Raw genomic sequence first — 26,852 nt, 5'->3', positions numbered from 1 at the left:
CTATGGTTCAAAAGTTAGATTTTTTTTTCTTTCGGAGCAATTATCTCCGAATATATTCACTTTATCAAGAAATGTTTGTTGAAGACCCCTATTAGTTTTGAAAGACCTTTCCAACGATATCCCACACTGTAGGGTTGAAGCAAAAAACAAATGTTCACCCCCACTTTACGTGTAGGGGAGGTACTCTAAAAAAAAAAATTTTAGATTTTATTGTACGACTTTGTTGGCTTTATTGATTTATATATCCATGCCAAATTTCAGCTTTCTAGCACTAACGACCACGGAACAAAGCCTCGGACAGACAGACAGACAGACGGACATGGCGAAACTATAGGGGTTCCTAGTTGACTACGGAACCCTAAAAAAGAGATATGTCTCTATATATAGAAGAAATAGATTGTGACACATACTTTGAAAAATGAAAATGAAAATGAAAAATATTTATTTTCCTTATAAAGTAAAGGTTTACAATTTGACATAAGTGGTTGGAGCTTCCTTTTAGGTGAATGAACCTGTATCAGGATGCCCCGCTCCTCCATAACATACAGTCTTTTTACTTAGTAGTAGGGAAATATTCCATAAGTACATGAAAGATTTATAGCTATATTTATTATATATATATATATATATATATATATGCTATTTGATTTATGTTCTAGCCTAATTAATATATGAATATATGAGTGAATATACGAATGTATATATATACATATATATATATATATATACATATATACATTCGTATATTTGTGTGTGTGTGTGTGTGGATTAATGTATGTGTTCAGCCTATATATTACGTATAGTTAATAATTCACGTGGTACAATAATGACTCCGTATCATCATAACTTAGTTGTTTCAGCCATTTTGTGAGTTCTGTCTTACACTTATACAACAGTAATGGATGGATATGAATTAGCTTATTTATATTATTGTAGATGTATGCCGATTGCGCTTTATATTGCCTTTTGCCAAACATAGATTTATAGCTTGATAAGGGGGCAACACTGTTTTGACGTCGACGAGTTTCAATAGTAGAGTTAAAATCTAGGGTTTTATGTAGCCTGAGCGTTGTATTCAAAACATACAGTTTCCTGATTGTTAATTGGTCACTAATTTCGTATAGTTCTTTTGTAGGAAACCTGTATGGTTTTGAGTACATCACCTTAAGCAGGCAGCGTTGCCCTCTCTCTTGGAACTTTGGAACGAGAAACTTTTGGAGATAAAATCTCTATTTTGAAAAGTATTCCAGGGTAGTATAGATACTTTTGGTTCATTATTTCAACCGTTACTATAGATGTTGACTGTCCCTATATGAGTCTGACACCTCCTGGTAGCTCATGCAGGACTTGTAAGTTGGTATTTGATATAATTAAATGTCTGATGTCAATAAATTTATAAAAAATCTTTTAGCTTACATTTGGTGCGTGCGTATATCATCTCGCGTTGTGTGATAGGGCACAGCACAGCGGATGTCATTCCAGATCTAAAGCAGAGCCCAACTGGGGAAGTACCTCCACCTTACAGAAAACCACAGCCAAATAACACTAGACCCTACTCATAGTGTTGTGTTCCTGCCGGTGAGTAAGGTTGCCAGACCTCAACGAGGGTGCGGAGTGTTAGAGTCGGCAACGCGCATGTAACTCCTCTGGAGTTGAAAGCGTCCATAGGCTACGGAGACTGCTTATCATCAGGCGGGCCGTATGATTGTTTGCCACCGACGTAGTATAAAAAAGGGCGGAAGTGTTAAAGAAACTGGCTAGTTCGTTGAAAAATCAATGTTGACCAAGTCACGTGGTTTTGTTTGTTTATATTCTAGTAAGATCCTAAAATATCAGATTTGATTTTGGAGCAGTAGAGCTTGTAAAGACAAGGCATAGGAGTCACGTAGGATTTGGATTGCGCTAAAGAAGTATAAGAACACCGTGAAGCTAAGCAGACACCGTAGCCCATTTGCGCTTATAAATCCAGTCCAGAGAAAGGTGTTTAAGTAATAATAGAAGATTTTGCAATGGGAATTCTTACACATTTTTTTTCTTATTACCTTGCTATATCTAACTGAATGGTTTTCAAATTTTGTCGTAGTTTTCTCATACACTAACTTGATTCAGAGACTGATTTTCCAACACATACAATTTAATCAATACAAATTTCCTTCTCACCCCAACCTCCGAACATTAGGCAACTAGTAAATTATTCGAATATATATCCGGATGAGATCCATCAGAATTTCAACTAAACTCAAATCATAGACAAATCCCTGTACAGACAAAACAAAAAAACACACTTTACATAATAACGAACGCGTCCAAACCGCTCAGTCATTCACTCATCGCCCGATCTGAATTAAAAAGTAAAAAGTACATCAATACAAACTTAACTATGCCGGTGGTCAAAACGAGAACTAACATTTCCCTCTAGAAAACTAGTAGTCTCTTCGATGACAGCGACAGTTTTGATAGCAAAGTTAATTTTGTATTTTTACAAAAGGAACAAGTTCTGAGGATTTCATATTTTGAAATGAGAATTGGTTTTGAATAAGGAATCCGAGTTAGTGCTAAGTCACGTTCGGGACCAACAACCTTGGCCAGTAGATGTCCATGGCGGCTTGCAAAAAGGAAATGCTGGATGAAGGGTCTATGAGTCTATGGGGGTCCAGGCAGGAGGAGTCAAGTGTAAACAGCGGTATAGTCAGTTAAATAATGAACATTTATTGAAATGTATCGTCGTCTTATATACTATTCCTAAACCTACGAAAAAATAGAAAGATAGGTATCTTAGAACTACAGAATCTAATCTACCCTTTTACGTAAATCGCACCTCTCTAGAGTGCGATGGCATATCTTCTATCCCGCTCACAATCGCCGGTTGCATGAAGTGGGTATTAGAAAATACAGCAATTCAGGACTACCGCAGAGAATGTCGCTTGCGAGAGTAGCACGCCCTGTCTTCCATCTCGCTCCAACCGCTGCATAAATACGTGCGCGCCGCCTGCGCGCGCCTCAGTTGCGTCCGGCCGTCGATGCGAGCGCATGTCCCATAGCACTCCCTCTCAAGCGAAGCGAACACGTTTCGTGACTCTGCCCGATCTCGTCACATACGTCTGAGTGTTTGGGCTAGATGCAGGAGTCTGGCTGTCGCTTGTGACGTCTTCATTGTAGATGTAGGCTGGCTTCAGACGCTCTATAGTGACGACAGTAGTTTGTTGTGGCATTTGTATCTTGAAATACTTGTCGTAGCGTTTGAGGACTTCGAACGGGCCATCATATGGTGGTGTGAGCGGGGGTCGCACGGTGTCATTACGCACGAATACGTGAGTGCACGACGCAAGGTCCTTATGCACGAAAGGTCTCCATTGCGTGGCGTGCGTCCGGGTTACAGGAACAAGTGATGACATTATCTCTGACAAACGTCGTACAAACTCTGCATCTTCAATCGTCGACTTTGTAGGTACGAAGAAATCAGCTGGCATGCGTAGTGGGGATCCATACGTCATCAATGCAGGACTTAGGTTGTTATCGCTGCGTAATGCGGCTCGTAATCCAAATAAAACTGTAGGCAGCTCTTCGGACCATCTTGAACTTTCGCCCCTTGCCATAAGAGCGGCTTTCAAAGTGCGGTGTAGCCTCTCCACTTGAGAATTCGCCTGAGGGTGGTAGGCAGTGGTACGTATTCTTGTGGTCCCAAGCTTCTTCAGGAGAGCGTTGAAAAGGTTTGACTCGAAGGTACGACCTTGATCTGACGTGATGCGTAGCGGGCATCCAAATCTCGTAATCCAGTGCTCGTACAGGACTTTAGCGACAACTTCAGCTGTTATGTCGCGTACTGGTATTGCCTCGGGCCACTTCGTGCAGCGGTCGATCATTGTGACGCAATATCGATAATCATTTGATATTCTTAGGGGTCCCACGATATCGATATGCAGATGCTCGAAACGCTGAGATGGCGGGAACTCTCCGATAGGTGGAATCACGTGACGATGTATTTTAGCTCGTTGACATCCAATGCATGCTCGAGTCCAAAGTGCGACGTCTCTGTTCATTGCTGGCCAAAAGAACTTAGATGCCATAAGTCTCCTCGTTGCGCGTACACCTGAGTGGCTTATATCGTGTTGCGCTTTGTAGGCCGCATAACGATAAGCGATAGGTAGGTACGGTCGCGGTGTGCCAGTTGAGAGCTCACACGTGATTGGTCGATTGATGGCTGGTAGTGTGACTTCAGTGAACTTCAGATTTTCTTGAGTTTTCAGTTTTGTTAGTTCTTCATCGGTGCGCTGGTCGGTGGCTAATTTGTCGAAATCTATTGCGGACGGACATTGTATTTCTTCGATTCTTGATAAGGCGTCAGCGATGTTGTTTTTGTCGCCTGGGATATACTGGATGCTCGAACAAAATTGGCTAATGAAGTGCAGTTGGCGCTCGCGTCTCGGAGTGTCGCTGCTGCTCGGTGCTCGCGTAAGTGCGTGCGTAAGTGGTCTGTGGTCCGTGTAGACGATGACGTCATTGCCTTCTATAAGTCGTCTGAAGTGCTTTACAGCCATGTAAATCGCTAGGAGTTCGCGATCATACACACTGTAGCGGCGTTGCGTCGGACTCAGTGCCTTCGAGAAAAATGCCAGCGGTTTCCAAACATTATCAACTTTCTGTTGGACCAATCCTCCTACGCTGTGGTCTGATGCATCACTCATGATACATAGAGGAGCGCCGTGAACTGGATACGATAGCGTAGTTGCTTCCAATATGCTTTGGCGGCATTTCTTGAAAGCTTCATCTGACTCGGTGTTCCATTCGATAGGAGTCTTGTCATTTTTCTTGGAGTTGTGCAGATACTTGTTGAGTTGAGACTGAAGTTCCGCTTGATGTGGTAGGCAGTCACGGTAAAAATTTAACATGCCTAGAAATCTTCTCAGCTCACAGACTGTCTTCGGCTTTGGGTAATTCGATATTGCTTCGATCCGCTCTTGAGTGGGACTGATGCCGTCGGGTGATACTTCATAGCCAAGGAAGTTGATTTTTCTTCGTCCGAACTCGCATTTATAGACATTGAGAGTTACGCCGTATTTATCTAGGCGTTCCAGGACTTGTCAAAGCAGTGTTTTGTGTTCTTCTTCATTTTCAGAGGACAGGAGAAGATCATCGACGTAACAGAAACAACCATCTATGCCTCGTAGAACGTCGTGCATGAATCGTTGGAATGTTTGGCTTGAGTTGCGGAGCCCGAACGTCATTGAGTTAAACTGGAACAACCCGAACGGTGTGATTATTGAAGTTTTCTGCGCGTCTTCTTTGTTCATGGGGATCCAAAAATACGCCATCTTCAGGTCTAATTTTGAAAAAATCTTCTTGTTGTGCAACTGGTACGTAAAATCTTGAATTCGAGGTAAAGGATAGCGATCGGGTTGTGTTACGGCGTTCAGACGTCTATAATCGCCGCAGACACGTAGAGAACCATCTTTTTTCTTGACAACGTGCAGCGGACTTGCCCAGGGGCTGTTTGAGGGTTGACAGATGCCCATTTCCATCAAGCGTTCGAATTCGGCCTTCGCCGCTGCATATTTGTCGGGCGGCAGTGGGCGTGGCCTGGCGAAGAGTGGGGGGCCCGTAGTCTCGATGAAATGCTGCACGTTATGCTTGGCCGGCGTTTTCAAAGACATTGGTCGTAGTACATTAGGATACTGTTTGAGAATCTCGTAGTAGGCTTGATTGCTGCTGATCAAATAGACGGTTTCTTGAGTACTTCGAACTGTTAATGCGTTGACTTGGAGTTTAGTGGTTTTGTCGATGAGCTTCTTTTGATCTAGGTCAGGTAGCAGCTTGTAGTGCCGAAGGAAATCAGCTCCGAGGATTGAGGTCTTGATGGCAGCCACGATAAACGTCCAACGGTAGTCGCGCCGTAGCCCCAAGTTAAGAGTGATTGTTTTCTCTCCATAGGTCTTAATCGGCGTGTCGTTTGCGGCGTAAAGCTTGAAGGTGCTTGATAATTGGTTCTTCTTGTGATGCGACGATAGTACTGATATTTCGGCGCCAGTGTCGACGAGGTAACGTTCTCGAGAGTTGCGATCGATGACACAAAGGCGGTTGCTGACTGGAGGTACACCGAGGCCCGCCAGAGTCGGTGTAGGCATTAGTTTTCCGATGAGCTAGTCTTCTTGCTACACGGCGATTCACATCTTCGTGCTTTGTCTCCGAATCTGAAGTGATATCTGCACAGCCATCCAGGATCACCGGGCTTGCGTGAAGTTCCATGCGCCGACATAGATCTCGAACGGGAACGGCTGCGAGAGCGAAAGGGACGGCGATAGCGTTGCCGGCCGCCGGACCGAAGGGCTGCAATTTCGAGTGTTAAATTGTCGAGCTTCTGGGATAACTTCTCAAAAAATGTGTTTTCGCTGCTTTGCGGGGCTTGAAAATCTGTGGCTCGTGTGACTGCAGCAACGGTGACTGGCTCGGCGTGCTCTAACATCTTGTCGGCCATGGCATCACGTCGGGGTCACCAAATATGGGGGTCCAGGCAGGAGGAGTCAAGTGTAAACAGCGGTATAGTCAGTTAAATAATGAACATTTATTGAAATGTATCGTCGTCTTATATACTATTCCTAAACCTACGAAAAAATAGAAAGATAGGTATCTTAGAACTACAGAATCTAATCTACCCTTTTACGTAAATCGCACCTCTCTAGAGTGCGATGGCATATCTTCTATCCCGCTCACAATCGCCGGTTGCATGAAGTGGGTATTAGAAAATACAGCAATTCAGGACTACCGCAGAGAATGTCGCTTGCGAGAGTAGCACGCCCTGTCTTCCATCTCGCTCCAACCGCTGCATAAATACGTGCGCGCCGCCTGCGCGCGCCTCAGTTGCGTCCGGCCGTCGATGCGAGCGCATGTCCCATAAGTCCTGTGAGTAGCTCTTAACTCCTTTTTTACGTTATAATATCAGTAAAATGAGAATTTATGCTCTTTGTAGTCTTAGAGTTTTGATTAATAATACATATTTGCATTAGACATCTTAATTCATCGCATTTTACTATGGAAGTCCAGTAACCATGCAATGTTATGCATCATCATAAATCTAACCATAGTGATGGTTAGATTGTTGAGGTCCGGTATGATGATAGGGAGCGTGCATGAACTGTAGGGGGCAGCATAGGAGCCCTTGTTTATTGGCGCAAAGACTAAATGTCAAGTGTAAGTTTCAAATTTACGCCACAAGATGGCACACCCTCCAGTCTCCACCGTGCACGGTCCCTCGCCAACTTAATAAGTTTGAGCTCGCAACACTCGTCTCTATGAATATTAGGTAAGTAGATGGCTACCGTAAGAAAAGCACAGTTTGAGTTGAAAAACCTATAATTTTTTTGACACATTTCTTTTATTCTTTGTTATTTTATTACATCTTCATACTCAAAGGTATGTCACGTAAATAAAATCTCCACTTTAGCTTAGAATGCATTGCGATTCATTTCATGCGTTTTCCGATCCCCGAGTCTTGGACTTTATGCGATTCTGAAACCGCAAGAAATTAATCACAGTGCGTTAAGCCAAGGTTCACAACCAAAACAAAACATGTTCTGGGCATGCTCATTAATGTGACCGCAGCCGGCAGAACGTCCCACTTTGTCGCTTGCCATAAGGACGCCTTGACAGGTTATTCGTATTAAGATTCAAGCAAATCTCGTCCTTATTCTTATTATTCCAAAGTAGATCGTTTTGCTGGCCGCAGTCATTTTGTTAATTTTACTTGAGTTTACACAAACACTATGATAGGTATAGGCTGAAGCTAGGTATTTTTGAATCGAGTATTTATTATTTACGGGCGAAATAATTTTTCACCACACCAACTGGTAAAAGCCCTCTTGATTGTTCAAAAAATAATGAGAAAGTTGCATTTTATCCACATGTGGGGCAAAGTAATCAGGTGCACATTTTGAGTTGTTTCCTTATATTAGCTAGTAGAATTGAATTTTTAATGATGATTTTGAATGATAATTTTTTATTACGTTCTGGTGGATTTGATTTAATTTTTTTTTGTATTTCATAGTTAGTAGTTTCCTCGCGTTGGTGTGGAGAAAAATGTTGTTTCACTCGGAGGCAAAGTTCGTTTAACCCTTGTGCCTTGAATTGAAACCCTCGCAACGCTCAAGATTCCACTTCTCGAACCATTCGCTACGCTCGTGGTTCAATTATGGTATCTTTGGCTTCCTCGGGTATTCGCTCGGGCTTCGGGTATATTACCACGAGCGGTTAAACAACAACTTTGCCCCCTTGCAAAACAAATAACTATTGTAATATTCATTCCTTTGCAACTTAAGCTTAAATTTAACCTTTTGACCGCCAAAGATGTCATATGACGCGCGCGGCTACAGCCCAATATCAACCTTCATGCGTACCGACAAGGTTCACGATTACGCGCCGCGTGCGATAGGCGTGGCGTTCAAAAGGTTAATAATGGTTTGACAAATTTGACCTACACGTGTCGATAGAATCCACTGAGTCAAACTGAATTATTATTGTATTTTTTTTATATACTTATTTTTGTTAACACAGGCGATCGCATTGGCGCTACCGAAAATCAGCGGCATCTCTCATGAGGCTTGCCATATGCCTTTTGGGATTTAACTTTACGATGGCTAATAAAACTAATCTCCCACTTTACGATCGTGTAACTATCGTTATAGTTTGTGTCATCCACGATGACGTGCAGTTTTGTCATATCTAACCTTTAACAACATGAGATTACGAGTCAAAGCAAGCGTCTTCGTGAATGACACGATCTATAATATTGGTCTGATTGTATGACGGGTTTGTGGGGATCCGATAATAAAATACCATTTATATTTTTAGGTATACATATTTATTTATAAATTACGCGGTCACATGATATAAATTAAATTATGTACAATTAAATAATACAGTTAAATTTATATAAAAATAATAATATTACAGACTTGGTCGGTACGCGGCGACCGTTTCTAGGATACTTTTGGTGGCTTTGAAAATATCCCCGAAAGGGTCATCGCGGGTTCGAGCCTAGGCCAAAGGACCACATATATTAAATTTCAAGCTTAAATTCGTTTAAGGAAGCTTCAACATCTGTTAGGTGAATAAATAAAATTAAAAACGAAACTGCATCGGATAACGTCGACATAAAATAAATTAACATTTAAACGTTAATGACTAGAGAAATCTCGCGATCTCATAGGCATCGACGGGGTGTAACACCTAAATTAGATAAATTATTAAACTTTTATATTTTTTATAAAAAATCCTTTACACACTTAGACTCCGAATTGTATAAAAATGTCATCAATAAATAAACAGGTTTCAATTTGGCGTCACAATATATTTTTTAAATACTAGTAGTGATGTGACAGGGTCAGTCGTTATGCCTCGACGACGTTCAGGTAGAAGGCGGCGTGCGAGTCGCCCTTGGAGCCGACGGCGCGCGCGGAGTACTGGCCGGCGTCGGCGGCGGCGGCGGCGGCGAGCTCCAGCCGGTACCGCGCCGTGCCCTCCATCGTGAAGCGGTAGCGCGCCGACGTCTCGTCGATGGGCTTGCCGTCCTTCAGCCATTGGAGCTGGAGCGGTGGCTGTGGGGGATATTCAATCAGTATATCAAATACAATTAAAATAATTAAAGTTTTTTTATAACTACACCTATTGAAAAAGAATTCATACTAGATGGGCTCAAATAACGTTATTTAGTACCACGTACACTTAGACATTGCACGCCCACAGATACCTTCGCGGGTAAAATCCTCATATTATTTTCCAATAGGCGTCTACCCACTCCGTGCCTCCGCGCTTGATAGCGGAAACACTTACTGTAATGGTAGCTAAAAGAACATTTTGAAATATCGAAATTGTAATTTTTTTAGAAATAACAAACCTAACTTTGGTTTTTAAAGGATAACCAGTCTTAAGCGAGACTTACAAAAAATTAATTAAAAACGAAAACTTATCAACATGGCAAGCATTGCATTGCCCCGAGTCAATATTTTTACATTATGTTGCATCGATTTGACATTTTCGCACGGATCGTAGCAAATCGCGCAGAAAAGTGGTCCATTATTAGCCGACATCAGTTTCGAGAAGGATGGGATTCTATATACGATTGTTGCCATTTTTTTTTACCTTATCGAGCTCAGCGGTGAAGACGGCAGGCTCGCCGGCGCCGACGGTGGATGAAGCAGGGAAGGCCTTGTATTGTGGCACAGCACTAGTTTCTCCCGGTACGGATACGACCAGTGTGCAGGAGGAGAACGATTCGCCCGCGTCGTTGAACGCTTCGCATGTGTATATGCCTGGAAAACAACAACAATGTATGCTTGAAACGTTAAAGCTGAGGGACTTCTTGGGCTGAAAAGTTTGTTAAGGAACTTGACTTGGAACGCTAGATATACATGCAAGAATGTGTGAATCTACCATTTTATAAGAATATAGCAAATGGATCACCAATTACTTTAGTCAAGGGTCCAGTTTTTAAAATAAAGTGACCATTCGGCAGTCCAGATTCCAAATCGCAGTCCGCCATTTGGTGACCCCTGATCAAGCAAATGAGCACAAATTTTGTAAATTGAACACATAAATCTACAATTAAGTAATAAATCGACTTTGGCGACATTATATACTTTAAAACTTTGGGATTTCTCAACAAAAGCCCCTGGAGTAAACGGATAGGAAATAATATCACCCGACATTGCTATTATATTTCACTAGGCGCTAACTGACAGTAACATTTTATAATTAAACTTCTACATCAGCATCAGTGTTGATCACTTTAATAAAAATTTACAATTTTACTGATTATTTAGTATAGTACTCTACTGCTGTGAATGTGAAAGGGTGTTCGACGGCAAGTTAGTCCTGGCCAGCCACATAAGAAATTATAAGAGGAAAAACCCTTAATTGCTGAGGTCGCCGTCATTGAATTCGACCAAAACCGTGGAGGACTATATATATATAGTAGTTACGTACCGGCATCCTCGGGGAAGATTTCAGCCTCAATGTTGGCCTCGCTGGAGTACTGGAAGTCTCAAGGGCGTAATTGACCAATCGTCGACCTTAAGTCATTGCTATAAGGTTCAGAACGTACCGATCCTCGGGGAAGATTTCAGCAATGCGCAGATTGTGAATGTTGGCCTCGCTGGAGTACCGGAAGTCTCGAGGGCGTAATTGACCAATCGTCGACCTTAAGTCATTGCTATAAGGTTCAGAACGTACCGGCATCCTCGGGGAAGATTTCAGCAATGCGCAGATTGTGAATGTTGGCCTCGCTGGAGTACCGGAAGTCTCGAGGGCGTAATTGACCAATCGTCGACCTTAAGTCATTGCTATAAGGTTCAGAACGTACCGGCATCCTCGGGGAAGATTTCAGCAATGCGCAGATTGTGAATGTTGGCCTCGCTGGAGTACCGGAAGTCTCGAGGGCGTAATTGACCAATCGTCGACCTTAAGTCATTGCTATAAGGTTCAGAACGTACCGGCATCCTCGGGGAAGATTTCAGCAATGTGCAGCTTGTGAATGTTGGCCTCGCTGGAGTACTGGAAGTCCTTCGAGGGCTTGATCTCCTTGTTGTTGTGCAGCCACACGACGTCGAAACGCTCGGCTCCCGTGATTCTGGACAGAATACCGAATTTTTATAATGATTGCGTTAATAAGGTGTTGTAGTCTCGCTTTAACGGAAATACGACAATGTTATGAAACTGGTGTTCATCATCGCCTCTTGCGCTATGTTTATTTGATCTACGTCAAGTTCAGAGCCACCTATGACCACAACCATGACACGTTCAGAATTGAGTTTCTGTTGGTTCTATGCTTTGTGCTGGCACTGCTGATTCCCCATGACGTCACTGTGCTAAAGGTGAATCTTGTCAAAAATACCAATTGGCTTTTTAAATATTTTCTCATTAGAACTTGATGTTGTTATGAAGATCCTAGTGTTATGTGCTAAGTACTCAAAAATTAAAACATAGTCACTTGACGATTACATTTAAAACACGGTATATATTCCGCCCACGAGGTAAACAGCAGAGAGTTAGGAGAAGAAGACTTTTCTATTTGAGTTTTAGTTTTGTAGTGTTAACTCGTAACCCATTCAGCGCTAATCACGACATGTTGTCGTTTTGCCTCTACGAAGCATTTCCGCTACATACCGAGAAACCCATGTTATCGGATACGAGCGTAGCTCAGCGATGAATGTGTCAAAGCGTAACCGTACCTGCAGGACAGCGTAACGGCATCTCCGTCAGTGACGATCTGTGAAGTGGCGTGGTCCACGATCCTGGGCGGCTTGTCGCCAGACTTCACACCGGTGGCCGCGCTGCCTTCCATCGCTGGAAACAAGGCATTTGTTAAAGAAATAAAGGAGAATATTAGGCACTCAATTTATCCTTCATTTCAATAAATTGGAATGGGTCCCAGCACGCACAACTTTTTTGTAAAAATCGCGAAGCGTCTGGTTGACGTAACTGGCGACCGAAGAGTTGGCTGGCTTCCTCGCACAACGTATTATCAGTATTGCGATACAACGAGGAAATGCCGCCAGCATCCTTGATACAATGTCTCAAGGGCCTATTTTAGGTTAAAGCTGGTTATAGTAATATCACTGCATATATCCATAATCGCAGTTGCATGTTTAATCCCAGTTAAGCTATCGAAATATTGATGCAAAATTAATTGATCCGGTCCTCAGCACTTGGTAAGACAAAAGATCATCGATGTACTAAACCGCAAAAACAATTTAAATTGTAATTTAGACGACGGCAGCACTGAGTAAAAACACACATCGGCGGTACAAGAGTTTATCGTCGACGAATTTTTGAAGGCTTAAATTATGAGTATACCTAGAGTATATTATAATTGATTATATTATTTCATCTATTATTTTTTTTTATTTTATCGATTATAAATTTCTAATGATTTTTATTTCTTATTTTTATTCAATACTTTTTGTAAATAATTGACATGTAATATTAATATTATACAATAAATGATTATGATTATGATTATGATTATCACCGTTGACCGTCACTAGCAGTGGCAGCATGGTTCCATTTTTATCGCTTCTCACTATGCCCGTCACTTTCGCACTTACATACTTGTTAGAAAGTGATAGGCATGGTGACAAATGATATAGAGCCGACCATCTTAGCCCTACAGTTGTAAGGTTAGTATACTTACGTTTGACGGTGACCTTGCACTTGGTCTCGACCTGGCCCAGGCTGTTGATGGCCCTCAGGGAGTACTCTCCCTCGTCTTCGGGGAACACCTCATGGATGGCTAGTGAAGCGACTCCGTTCTTGTACTTTAGGTCTATCACCTGTTGAATTTTAATAATTTTGGTATCAGTAAAATACGTCAATGCGTATACATTTTCAGTTTATTGCCTGCAAAACAAGATTGTGAGGAATTTTCAGTGGTCATCAAACAGACACAGACCCTTTAGTGAAACTGAAAAAGGTGGCCGCCATTTTTATAATTTTACTTAATAGACGGATTGCTTCTATAATCGATATTCGATGACCTAAGTATCTATCGGCGTCTAAAGCATTGACTTCCACGTTTAACATGATCACCACTGATGGATCGATTGAGCATGTACACATCCTGGATTGCAAGAAATTATTAAGAATACGTCAGATCCTGCTAGTAAGTCAAAAGTTCAAAATGGCTGCCACTTACTGGACAGATAGAGCGTGATGCAAACATTATTCAAAGTTCAAGTATTCGCCCCGTGCATGACTGGTGCCGCCCTAATGGGTGTGGGACATATTGCTAATATGTAAGCTGGCAGCAGTCAAATAGTATGAAGAGGTCGTCCCACGAAAGTTCATATCTTCACCACGTCTTGTGTTGGCGTAGCTTGTTTTTATGCCACAACCAAGTTCGCCTATAACTAATAGGACATTGATGAACAGACGCATGGTGTGTCGCAGTTAGAGCAGGACGGACTTACATCAGAAGAGTGCAGCGGCTGGCCGTTCTTGTACCACTCGACCCTGGGGTCGGGGTCGCCGCGCACGGCGCACGACAGGTTGAGCGGGGCGCCGTCGCGGGCCGCCAGCACGTCGGGCAGGGCTCGCGCGAACGACGGCAGGCACATTGTCGAGTCGGATGCTGGCACTGGAAGAAAAACATACAATGTTTAGTACATTGTAGGAGAGGCCGGAAAACCGCTCGAACACGGACGAGTGAGTTTGAGGGCCGACACGTTAGTGGAGGCCCTCAAATAATACGAGTCCATCTTTAGCGTTTCCGGCCGAGGCATTACATAGTGCTTTTCACGACTACTACGAGGAAATAGGAAAATATTTGCATAACTGTAACTTTAATAGAAATTAATATTAATACTGGCGTGAGGACAATTGTTGAAAGAAAGCGATGTATTGTTGCCAGGAACATTTATATTTCCTTCACTAGAAGAACTCATTTTTATAGCGTAGATAAGGTGAGGTAGGGGAAGTGCGCCGTGCCGTCTAAGTGCGCCTACCTTGAATATATCGAAAACTGCTTATATACTACTAATATTACTAGTATTCTACAACACTTAGACTCTAAGAGTGTTGTAGAATACTAGAAATATTAGTTAGTTAACTTACAGACTAATTCCTTAGTGGTGCTCCTTGACCTCGACGAAGTGTCGGAATCCAGTTTAGCACCATACTTCTTCTTGGATGCATCCACTGAAGTTTGAGGCGAGAACTTGGGCCTGGCGATGGCGTGCGTCTTGACTGGCGGGTCGATCGTCACCTGGTACAAAAATATTTAAATTATAAATGTTTTACTATTACTGCATGGATTCAAACACAAAGTTATTCTCATTGATAATCATTCGGTGAAGGAGAGGCAACATTGCGAGGCAACAGTCACTTTTGTAAAGACGTATGCCTTGAACCAATTCTTGAGATAAGCAGGCCAGTATTTTATCAACTTTGCATTATTCGGGGGTAGAACTTAAAAGATGACGATGATTCCGCTTCATTAAGATCTAACTGATGTTCAAGAGATGCTGGCGCAGTGCTCACGCAGTACAGTCACGCCTGAAAACATCGACACGATCGAAGTGCCAAAAATATGTATACACGACCTTATGGCCCATATATATTATGGTTTAAGAAATTTATTCTCAAAAAGAATTTACAAAATTCGCTTACTTGAGAATATAATATTTATATAATATATCTTAGGACTAACATGCAGACAATGTAAGATTAATCGATACAAAATTTTAGTTAGGTTACAAAGTGGGTAGAATAGAAAAGAAATACTTAAATAGCCGACTTGGATAACTTAACTCGTACAAGTAACTATGGTGCATTCCCAGCGCTTACCTAGCGCATTAGGGTAGTGTATACATATTTTTGACACTTTGTCCGTACCGATATTTTCAGACGTGACCGTACATATGACAAAAACGCATAAGCAGTGACGTGTGCTTACTGGTGCTGCTGTACTATGTAACCAAAATGTATATCCTTCATCCTCCCGAAGGCCTTTAAAACTTTTATCTGGACAAATCAATATTGCCTTGGCAAGTCCTTAGATATTAGAGACGTTATACTTGTGTCCTGGGGTATTTGTAAGTTACCTTAGTCTTGGTGATGATCGGCGGCGGCGCGGGCTTGATCGGCTTCTCGATGTAACGCCTGTCGCCCGAGTGGAGGAAGTTGTGTGCTAGCGCCGCTTGTTCCGCGCTCACTACCTCGCCTGCAAACAAACATATCATTGTAGCTCGCTGGGGCCCTTCTAATCTTACAAACTGCTGACACGCTCATCATAATGGAGGAGTCATTGTTTTACTAGTACGGAGGAATCGTTTCCTACTCCTACGACTAACATGCTGTTAAAGTTACAATTGTATTCAAAGGAAAGAAATGTTTCTGTTCTGTTTCACAATGTCCAAATAAATTCCTGAATAAGCTACTCGCCACTTAACTGGCGAATAAAGTCATCGTTGGCGTTTCACAATCTTCAAATAAGCTTAACTGGTAGATAAAGCGCTAAGTTTTGCAGGAAGTTTTATCTGGCAGTAGTTTTTTTGTTAATTAGCTATGCAATATTTTACTTGGACATTATGAAACAGGCCCTAAGTTGAACAAAAGAATTTTTTTTTAATACTACGACGGTGGCAAACGAGCATACAGCCCGCCTGATGGTAAGCAGTCACCGCAGCCTATAGACGCCTGCAACTCCAGAGGTGTTACATGCGCGTTGCCGACCCTTTAAAAACCTGTACACTCCTTTTTTTGAAGAACCCCATACTATAGACCCTCGGGAAAATCTCGGAAGGAAGTCGATATCGCACTAGGATTGAAATTTTCGTAGACCATGGTGGTATCATACGACCATTAAAACATAGTTATGTACAGTCAGCTGCAAAAATATGTATCGAGAGAATCGTCTCATAAACATGGTACTACGCTCTTATTACACTGGAATAAGATGCTATGGGACATACTTTTGAGTAAGATGTGTACACCTATATTTTTACACTTGACTGTACACATGGTTGAGTACTGTTGGCTGCGTCCAGCGTCCAACGGCGCGGTCAAAAGACGTCTATAAGCGAGCACGTTTGTCTTCCCATCTTCTAATCTCCAAACTAATAAATTGAATGACGTAAGACGTACCTTCAACAATGACGACACAAGACGTCTCATCAGTGCCGTGGCAGTTGGTGGCGACGCAAGTGTATTTCCCGCTGTCTTCTGGTCTGCAGTCGACGATCTCAAGCGTGACCACGCCGTCCGAGTTCGTCATCGAGTAGTCGAACTTTGATAGCTCCTTTCTGTCCTTGTACCTGTGAAGTATGACAAATATGATATATCTAGTTTTAAGATATACAGTAGTATCTGCTTTCCATTTGTAATTTTTAACAGTAAAATAAATTCCGAAGAATTTAAGACGAAAAGTTGATTGCCATTTTTCAGTTCCACGGCTCGGTGTATCGTAAATCTTAATTAACACATTGAAAGGTGTGCGACAATGTAATAATAGTACATTACGATACAAGTGCGAAAAATAGGAAATTCGAAACGAGTGGCGATAAATTAAAACACGACCGAAGGGAGTGTTTTAAATCGACACGAGTTACGAATTACCTATTCGCACATGTATCGTACAACGTTTTACAGTACATATGGCCCTTTAAATGTTCGACACAGTAACATAATATGCTACTTCTCGCACTAGTGCTATAAAGTAGCCCCATATGTACTGTAAAATGTTATTAAAGCAGGATGGCTGATGCTTTCTCGCTTTGTAAGGATAGTTACCACTTGACAGTGGGCGTCGGGCGGCCGCTGAGGCAGCACAGCAGCTTGCAGGTGTCGCGCGCCTGCATGACGCGCGGCCGCAGCTGGAAGGTGAATACCGGCGCCGTCTCGCTCGTCTCCTGCCAGAACGTGTAGGGCAGCGCGGAGCGCCGGCGCGGCGCCTCGGGCGCGTGCTGGCGCTGGACCTTCGGGACCGCTGGAAATATTGACACGCGTTAGTGTTTAGTCTATCGCCTATGAGATTATAATGAATACTTTATTTTTGAGGCAAAATATATCATTCTTTTCATTTCCAGTAAGTCGCTATTGACATAAAATGTATTAAAAATTGTTATCATTGACAAACAAAAACAGTAATATATTTTGCCTGCCACAATCATACCATGAAGTTATAACGCTACCTTAAAAAATTGCTCGATAATAACGTCAATAGTTATGAACCACCAAAAGTTCTGCTGGGATTATCCTCCAAACTGATCACTCACCACAAATATCACTACCAAAAGTAGCTTTTATTGGCTAGAATAAACTACTACACAACGCACAATTAGTGAAATATAGTTTAAAAAATATGGAAATATCGTAAACACTATTACTAGTTTAAATACGATGCTATATAATCAAAGGCAGTCTTATTTGAAACTAAGTGGAGTAAAATTAGCTTTGTAAACAACACAAACAATTTTTTTAGGTTTGAATATTTTCTCACAGAACTTATACTTTTTGTGTTTAGCACCGGACAATTATATTATTGCCGATCTGTCTACCTGTGCCACTGAATTGATAGTAATCTATTTACGACCTCGGTTAATGCCACCGAACGATCTTAGGTCTAATAATACAACTGCGATCTCACAGTGACCTAGATTTACTAATTGGATGTTTAATTAATTGATTACATAGCCAAGAGACAGCTTTAAGAAACTTGTTTTATTGCTTTAATACCGTTTTTTTTTTTCATTATAATAAAAGCATTTGCAGATTAATAAGCTGTGCTCGGGTAATTTAAAAACAAAGTTATTTTGTGCTTATAACAATCGTATCAGATAATTCCAAATGTATAAATTTACAGAACGTTCATCGGGCGATACCTTTATAATTTTTTACCCTACTAAAACATATCTTTTGATATATTCTGCGTTAAACTTGTCTGAACGTATTAAACGGAACAGGGCACGGTAGTACTTCTAGAATTATAACAAGGATTGAATTCTATACGAAGTACGAAGAGCACATAACACTTCATTTACGTGTGTCACGTGATACTATAAATCGATAAGGATAACTCTTGTCGTATCGTATAAGACAATTTACCAAACATGGAATTAATGTAAGAATAAAAGTACCCAATAGATAATAATCTTTCAATGGTCCCAATGATGGTGGCGACGGGTCTGGCCTAATTGGTAGTGACCCTGCCTATGAAGCCGATGGTCCTGGGTTCGAATCCAGGTAAGGGCATGTATTTGTGTGATAAGCACAGATATTTGTTCCTGGGTCATGGATGTTTTCTATCTATTTAAGTATTTGTATATTGCCTTATTTGACTTAGTCAATTTGTGTAAGATTGTCCATATAATATTTATTAATGTATAAACTACGATACTTACGTTGTACATTTAGGAAGACGACCTCCTCGCGGAAGCCGTAGTGGTTCTCCGCGCGGACGATGTACTCGCCGCGGTCCTCTAGCTTGGCGCGGTTGATGATGAAGTAGTAATCGTCGCCAGCGTATCTGAACAAACAAGAGTTGTATTACAAACCGATGTAAAATAAACATACAGTAATTAAATCACCATGTGGTCTTTGCTCACTTTGTGATTAGAGTCTAAGCTATAGATTGTGTCATTCACGAAGACGCGTGCCTTCACTCGGATTGTCACATATTAAAGGTTAGATTTGACAAATCTGCGCATCGTGGGTGACACGAACTACAACTTTGCACCGATTTGAATAGATCAGAGTGAGGGAATGTCATTTTAAATGTCATATTGTCATAGACATTTGACATTAATGATCGCATTGCCACACTTTGCCATTTAGATGCTATGCAGAGTTCAGTTGGTCCGACTCTAACGGTTCCGATTTTATGTAGAATATGACATTAGATGAAAATAAATGAAAATCCTGGTCATTGGCACCAATCAATACAATCAAGTTACATTTATCATAGATTACAGTATCTCTTAGCCATATTTGGCCGTAGGAAATACTCTAAAGCGCAAGTGAGCCATTTCTAAGTATCCTGGTCATGCTCCTCCTCCTGTTCTACTCAACTAGCCTCTTCATGAACTTGACGGACTGCCTCTGCTCGTGGTTATTGTGCGACCACGTGACCATGGGCGTGTTGTGGCTGATACAGAGCAGCATCGACTGGGCCTCGTAGCAGGAATGTGGTTGGACGAAGTATCCTGGTCACGGCACCAAAGTGTAACTCACCTCTTCATGAACTTGACGGACTGTCTCAACTCGTGGTTGTTGTGCGACCACGTGACGGTGGGCGTGGCGCAGGCGATGATGCGGCAGTACAATTTCACCGACTGGCCCTCGTAGCAGAAGGCGGACTGTGGTCGGATCACAAAGCGTGGTGCCGCTTGTCTGCGGTCTGTTAGGAAGAGGAAATTCGTCTTGTACTTTATGTAAATTTGAACATTTACTTGTTCAAAAAATGGCGTAAGAACTCTTTTATATAAGCTTTCAGACCTCTTTTATTACACAAATGCAAGACAATCAGTAACAGTTCGCATAGTCGATCGTTAAAAACAGAAGTGCAAAAAATACAATGTTATAACTACGCGCTTTAAAACAAAACGCTTTTGAGAAAAAGTGAATGAATGAATGATAACAATCACAGCATCGCAAATGTCTGGGCATAATATGGCGTCCTCAACTGACTTCATGCAGCAGCCTACTGCACTGAATTAAACTGGTTAGAGCTTAACTTACCGAACTGTCCATCGTAGATCTTCCACTTCTCAATGAGCAGTTTCCTCAGGCTGCTGTATTCGCTCAGCCTGCCGATGGGCAGCACGAACCCGGCCCAGTCGTCGTAGCGGCTGCGTAGCCTGTCGCGCATCTTCTCGTATCTGCGGGCTTCGATGGTGGCTGTGCGCGATGATGTAGCGTCGCCGGCCAGCCATGGGTGGAGCAGGCATTCGTGAGCCGTTAGACGTTTTCTGAGAAAGATTAGTAAAATGAGCAATTGATTTTACGACATATTTATCTAAGCTTAACTTCTAGTCACCTGCCAAGACAAAATATGATTTAATTTATCCAAAAATAAAGGTTAAAAGTACAATTGATTGTATAGTCCAAGCTAGCACCAGAGTGCCAAACGACAGAGAGTGGAAGTTCTACCATAAATTAAAAAAAATCCAATGATAATGTGACTTTTGTAGTGGCATTTTCATCCGAGGGCCAGTCGGAAAGCTATACTGACGGTTTTGGTGGCACTCCCATATTGTGTCGCTGCAAAATCGGTGCAGAAGTTTAGACGGACCCGTGTTCTGAAAGGCGTCTGGGCGATTGGAGTATATCGGTGGCGATTGGGTGATAGGATATATAAAAAGTGTTTTCTGCATAACTAGAACACATAGAACATTCGTCATATGAAACATCTCAACAAAATGTACTCACTCCTTATTCTTAACTAGCAGTCGTCTGATGAAGTCCTTGGCGTCGTCCGAGACATGCTGGAACGCCTCCTCGTCGAACTCCCAGTCGCAAGCCTTCACGTTCTTCAGCGTGTCGATGTCGTTGTTGCCGGCGAACGGCGATAGGCCGGAGAGTCTGAAAAGGAATTTGTTTAGTATCCTGGTCACGGCACCACATTGTAACTGCATGTTTAAGTTGATGACGGATCAAATTGTATGAGATTATATAATTGACGCTGAAATGTTTGGAGCATTATCGGAACGAATTTTAGTGCGTTGTATAACCAAATTTCGACTCGGTTAAGTTTTTTCCTGCGTTTACACTCAAGATATTTGGAATGAACTATGGCTTTTGCAAAATTAATAAAAAGTTACAATATATAAGAATAATAAGTGACACACATTTGAAGACTAATAATCCATTTAGTTAACGTAATCCAAAATGTACGCAAACTATTTTGTGACCAAGGCCTTAGTGAAGTCTTTAAGAACAAAAATGCTTATTTGCTTTGCTTGATATGTATCTATTAAGCTGTTGTGACAGAAATATAAAAAAAGCAGTTTGAAGTAGAAAACATAGTTAAATACTTACAGCACGTATGAAAGTACACCCACGGCCCACATGTCTGTGTAGAAGCCAACCGGCTCCCTCTCGACGATTTCGGGCGCCGCGAACTCGGCGGTGCCCGTTGAGATCTTGACCACTTCGTTCGGATCTAATTTGGTGGCTAGACCGAAGTCAATGATCTGGAGGAAAGAAATAACACATTATTTTTTAACATTTTAATTTAGCTGATTAATAAAATCAACTGACTTGTCAAATTTGCAAGATAAAATAATGTTTTTTTTTGTACCAAATACATAAGAATTTTATTTTGAAATAACCAAACAGAATTGTACTTCGTTTCGGTAGTTATATGCGCAACAAAGTATAAGGACTGAAATGAGTTAAAGTATTTTTAAGCCATACAAATTATTTTTTTGGGTATATGTACCTATATTATATCTCCACATTAATCTTCAATCCGTTGTAGCTCAAACAGTTTGACAGATTACGACGTATAGAGTATTGTTACATTTGTTAAAATTGAGAAAGCATAAGATATATATTTTTGTCGATATTAAGGGTACATTTCATTTATTTTCTCACCTTAACGTCTGTGCCCGTTCTCGTCTGGCACATAACATTTTCCGGTTTCAAGTCGAGATGTATGATGTTCTGTTCATGCATATGTCTCACTCCCTCGCAGATCTGTCTCATGTAATGCGCGGCTTCGGCCTCGGACATATTGTAGCCAGGTTCGGTGATGCGCTCGAACAGCTCACCTCCAGACAAGCTGAAAGAAGATTTTTTTTAGTAATTGCCTTTTCAAATATTTTACAACAAAAATACGCAATGATATAATGTTCCATTTTGAAATGTTGTGTAAGAAAGTTTTAATTTAAAACCTATTTATACACGTTAGAATAATGCATAATGTAATAAATTAGAGGCCATCAAATTTGGAAAGAAAATCTTTAACATATTATTGTACTTACTCAATTCCGTACAACGCAATATACGGTATTTCTAATAATTATATATTCAGAATAAATTCGTTGAGCAGCGAAATAAACTTAAAATTGTAGTCAAATAGGAGTTATTGCAGTACTTACAACTCAAAGATGAGAACCATCTCATCATCGTCTTCAAACGCATCATGTAGATTGATCAGCTTCCTGTGATGCAACTGGTTCATGATGTCTATCTCCTTCTTGATGAGTTCCTTCTCCATGGCCCCGGTGCAAGGAATGAACTTAGCCGCGAAGTAGTTGCCGGTGGAGCGCTCGCGGCAGCGGTGCACGACGCCGAAGGCACCTGTGCCTACAACATTAGCGTAACCTCATGCAACTGTGTGCTTTGTTGTGTTAGTGGTAGGAGTCAGTTTTGCGTGGGTCACTAATGTGCCGTTATCGTAGATGACGCAATGATGACTATTTGTAAACCTGAAGGCCTATTAATGCTCAGTTATTTGAGTTAATGTTAGAGGGGACTCCCTCTGGTCGCATAACAACATTTGTCATATTTTTAATCGTCATAACACTTTGCGTTAAAATTGTAAGTCATAAAAATCTTTATTTAGAATTATTCCTGAGCATAACTGGATTTTTATCATAAATGAGTTATGTCATAATTTTTATAGTCATAAATTTAATTTGCATAAAATTTTTGGTTAGGTTAGTTAGGTATGCACAAAAAATATATGACAACTGCTATGTATGTCATCAAATATTATGGCTAAAAATATATGACACAATATAATATAACTTTTCATTTGTATGCGCAATGATGATTATGACACAAGTTGTTATGCGTATCGAAGATATGACTTAAACTTTTATGCAACCCAATATGGACCCATGTTAGAGCTATCAAATGTAGAATGTAATGCGTTTTTTAGAATTTAAGATTGATTCACAAGAGCTGGCGCTAAATATAGATAGAAATTATCATGAATATGTGTTATAGGGTGCTAATCATTCATGATTCCACAAAGATGCGCATTCTAAAGTATACGATTATTTATAAATATATATCAATATGATAAGCGCAACATCGTGCATAGATTTACGTTTTATCTACTGAAAATTTAAAATTAATAAATTAATTTATAATTTTACATAAATAAAATTTGAATGCACTATATAATAATCTTATGGAGCAACTGATAACCAGAAATAGAATATCAGTTAATCCCTTTCCATAAAATTAAATCTTTGAGACCATGCTATTTAAAGAGCTAAATAAAAATAAATAATATAAGAGAGTGCGTGCGAGAGAGACGTAGATAGAGCAACACTACATCGACCTATTCACACACCTCTCGCCTTCCGTTTGGACGCGCACTTCACGAAGTCACCTGCGAAATTCAACTCTATAGTCATAGCTGTAAGACTCAAATTTTACTACTTGTTAGTTCTACTTGTTACTATTCGCAGGCAAGTTCGTGAGTGTGGTTTAGTGTTTTATATACTTACCATAAAACTAACTGGCTACTGTAATCATAATGCTATCTCCTTTACCCTTGTTAACACCAACCATGAGTGGAAGAGGTGGCATTATGACCTGACTCGCCACTTAGTTTCGCGGCAAGCATAGTGTTTATATTCATGCTTATTCTGAATTTATGTTTAGTTCTACCATTCATTTTTTATTCTTACGCATTCATATAATAATATATAACTTAATGTTTGTTCCAAGATTATCAAACATTACAATCGCATTAAAGTTAAAAGTTATAAGCTAGTAATTTACTTTACTAAATATCTGTTACATACTTTAATGTAAAATTTCTTGACATTCCGTTACGTCTGCATTTCATTATTCCTTATAATACGTACGAATGTCATAGTTCAAACTATTGCAAAGATCATTCAATTTAATTTTTTTTCAATCCTTTTTATTATTTTTTGGTATAAATTTATCTCTAAACTTATATCGACCGTAGACAATATTTACTGTGATCACCTTTCCTATTGTGTTTGAGCTCCCGATATTTCTTCAGTTACCCGTGAACAAGGTGCATGTTACTACGTTTAAATATCGGGAGCACATAAATAATACAAAAGATAGTCACGGTCAATATACCGGTCGATATGTGAAACTAACCGTGAATTTTAAACTGTCACGATAATTAAGGAGAAATAAACGCTGAATATCCGCGAATTTGATATTTACCAAAAAAAAAAAATGAAAAGTATATAGGTTTACACGGTATACATTTACTTCAAAGCCAAAACATCTACGTCCCCTCCTTAATTTTCAAGAACACTGTATAGTCATTTAGAAATAATTTCGAGTAAGTGAAACCAAAATGTAATGTAGCATAGCACTCACCAATCTCCTCGAGAATGTCGTATTTGTCGTACACGGAGCAGGTGCTGATGTCGACGGGCTGCGGTACATATTTGCTGTAAATGTCGAAAACGTAGCTGTCGTAATCCTTGACAGGACCGTGGTCGGCGTTGCTGCGGATGCGCTTGCCGGTTTCGTCCACTGGAAGAAGAGTGCGGTTTAGAAAATGTTGTTATACACAAAAAATGCAACGTTGCAAATTAAATGGTTAAAATTTAGTATGTATCCTGGTCACGGCACCAAATTGTAAAAGTGTAGTAGCAATAAGGAATTGAAAAAAAAAACGCTCATACTCTTAAGATATTTAGGCGAACAACTTTAAATTAGATAGGCGATTATTTGATATCGGGCTGTTGGAGAATTTATCTTTCCATTTTAGTCCTCTGCCTTAAATGAATTAAAGGTTTTTAATAAATACGTTTACTACTAAAAGTCAAGTTTTCCCTTTCACTGGATTATGCACTACCTTAACAGGGCCTAGTTTCCCCTCTAAAATAAAAGATCACATGGCAATACTCAAAGTCAAGGGTCGGTCTTTTATTGTTTTGATTATAGCTTGGCTTCGCCTGACCTTGGGACGACAGTAAGTACCATCTGTAAAGTAACCTTCTGCTTGCTGCCCCGCAAATATTAGTAGATGTATTCGCTCACATACTTCTTTAGTGGAAATATACAATAAATCAATCTTACCAGGATATTCTTTCTTTTTGAACTCCTTCTTGATGACAGCCTTGGTCTGCACCAGGCCCGTGGGTTCGCTGGGTTCGGAGCGGCCGTAGATGTTCTCGGCGTACACTCGGAACTCGTACTGCTTGCCCGGGACTAAGCCGGTTATCGCCATCGTTGTGAACCTGAGTCAAATAAATTATGTTTAAGATTAGGTTGAATCAAGATAATAAAAAGTAATAGTCAGGGCCCGTGCATGTCATTCCGCTGACGGAAAAATGACGGCACGCTACATAGAGTATAATTCCAAATACACTTTTCGTAGTAATTAATCATTTGTCAACCTCTTTAGTTAATTGATATAGATACTTGACAACCAGTACAGAAACTTTTAACTGACTTTCATCTTATTGTCACTCAACTAAGGGCCGTGGAGTTTCCGATAGTGCCCTCTCTGTCTGAGTCACCTGGTATTGCCGACGCGTATCCAGCTGGACATGGGATGCTCCCGTTTCTCGACCAGGTAGTTGGTGATGTCGGAGCCGCCGTCCCAGACGGGCGCCTTCCAGCTGAGCGCCAGGGAGTCCACGCCGATGTTGTCGCAGGCTGGGAAGCGCGGCGGGTCTGGCCGGTCTGAGGGAAAAGTAAATACAACAGATTATTATTCGTAAAAACACAGACGCAACGTAAAGAATACAACGCCGAGGATAGCCTGAATTCTTTCACCTAATTGAAATCCAATCCATAAACAGCAATCCGAGTAAATATTTATTGCATGTATTTTTATCAATGATGCAAATTTTAGAGTCAATATATCTAGGGATGGGGAAGGAATTTTATATAATACTATTTGATAAGCATGTGTACTTTTCATTTGAAATAGGTGAATGTTACTTACCACTGATCTCAATGTTGATGATAGCCGAGTCTGATCCCAGCTCGTTCTCGGCAGTGATTCTGTATGGACCAGAGTCCATCTTGCTTGCGTCGCGTATCGTCAGGATCGCGTGACGTTCTGCAACAGAGAACAAAAGTATAAACTTTACTGCAACTAGAATCCGATTATTACTATGATATTATAACTCCAAATAGGTTATAGACGTTCTATAATTGAAGAATTTAAATGTACACATTGCATAAATAGTTGATCTTGGCATAAGTAGAGACGCTTCTTGTCCACACTGTGATAAGGAGACTAGGTTACACTTACTAGCCGAATGTATTATGTATGCGGCATTGCTATTTAATACATTCGGCAGAGATGTACTAAAAGAGAACGAACTAGGACGTCGAACTTAAAGATGTCCATATGTTCTGCAGAAAAAACAGAAGATTTGAGGAGAATAATGTGGGAATGCTGCCCG

At 40.8% G+C, this 26,852-nt stretch overlaps 1 protein-coding gene across 1 annotated transcript in view; it reads right to left on the bottom strand.

The window, feature by feature from the left end:
* Window positions 1-8,828: 8,828 nt before the first annotated feature.
* LOC133530502 (twitchin) overlaps window positions 8,829-26,852 on the bottom strand; it is a 139,203-nt gene continuing 121,179 nt past the window's right edge. Inside the window, 21 exon segments of the mRNA XM_061868422.1 lie at window positions 8,829-9,587; window positions 10,132-10,301; window positions 11,481-11,617; window positions 12,219-12,333; window positions 13,181-13,319; window positions 13,956-14,122; window positions 14,599-14,749; window positions 15,588-15,706; window positions 16,630-16,799; window positions 17,275-17,470; window positions 18,885-19,009; window positions 19,714-19,879; window positions 20,221-20,450; window positions 20,911-21,063; window positions 21,520-21,674; window positions 22,078-22,264; window positions 22,584-22,791; window positions 24,805-24,963; window positions 25,513-25,673; window positions 25,956-26,121; window positions 26,387-26,503. Coding sequence (XP_061724406.1) covers window positions 9,381-9,587; window positions 10,132-10,301; window positions 11,481-11,617; window positions 12,219-12,333; window positions 13,181-13,319; window positions 13,956-14,122; window positions 14,599-14,749; window positions 15,588-15,706; window positions 16,630-16,799; window positions 17,275-17,470; window positions 18,885-19,009; window positions 19,714-19,879; window positions 20,221-20,450; window positions 20,911-21,063; window positions 21,520-21,674; window positions 22,078-22,264; window positions 22,584-22,791; window positions 24,805-24,963; window positions 25,513-25,673; window positions 25,956-26,121; window positions 26,387-26,503 — 3,398 coding nt within the window. The 3' untranslated portion in view covers window positions 8,829-9,380.

This window comes from Cydia pomonella, chromosome 23 (assembly GCF_033807575.1).
Source record: "Cydia pomonella isolate Wapato2018A chromosome 23, ilCydPomo1, whole genome shotgun sequence".
Lineage (NCBI taxonomy): Eukaryota > Metazoa > Arthropoda > Insecta > Lepidoptera > Tortricidae > Cydia > Cydia pomonella.
This window is presented reverse-complemented; position numbering and strand designations above follow the sequence as displayed.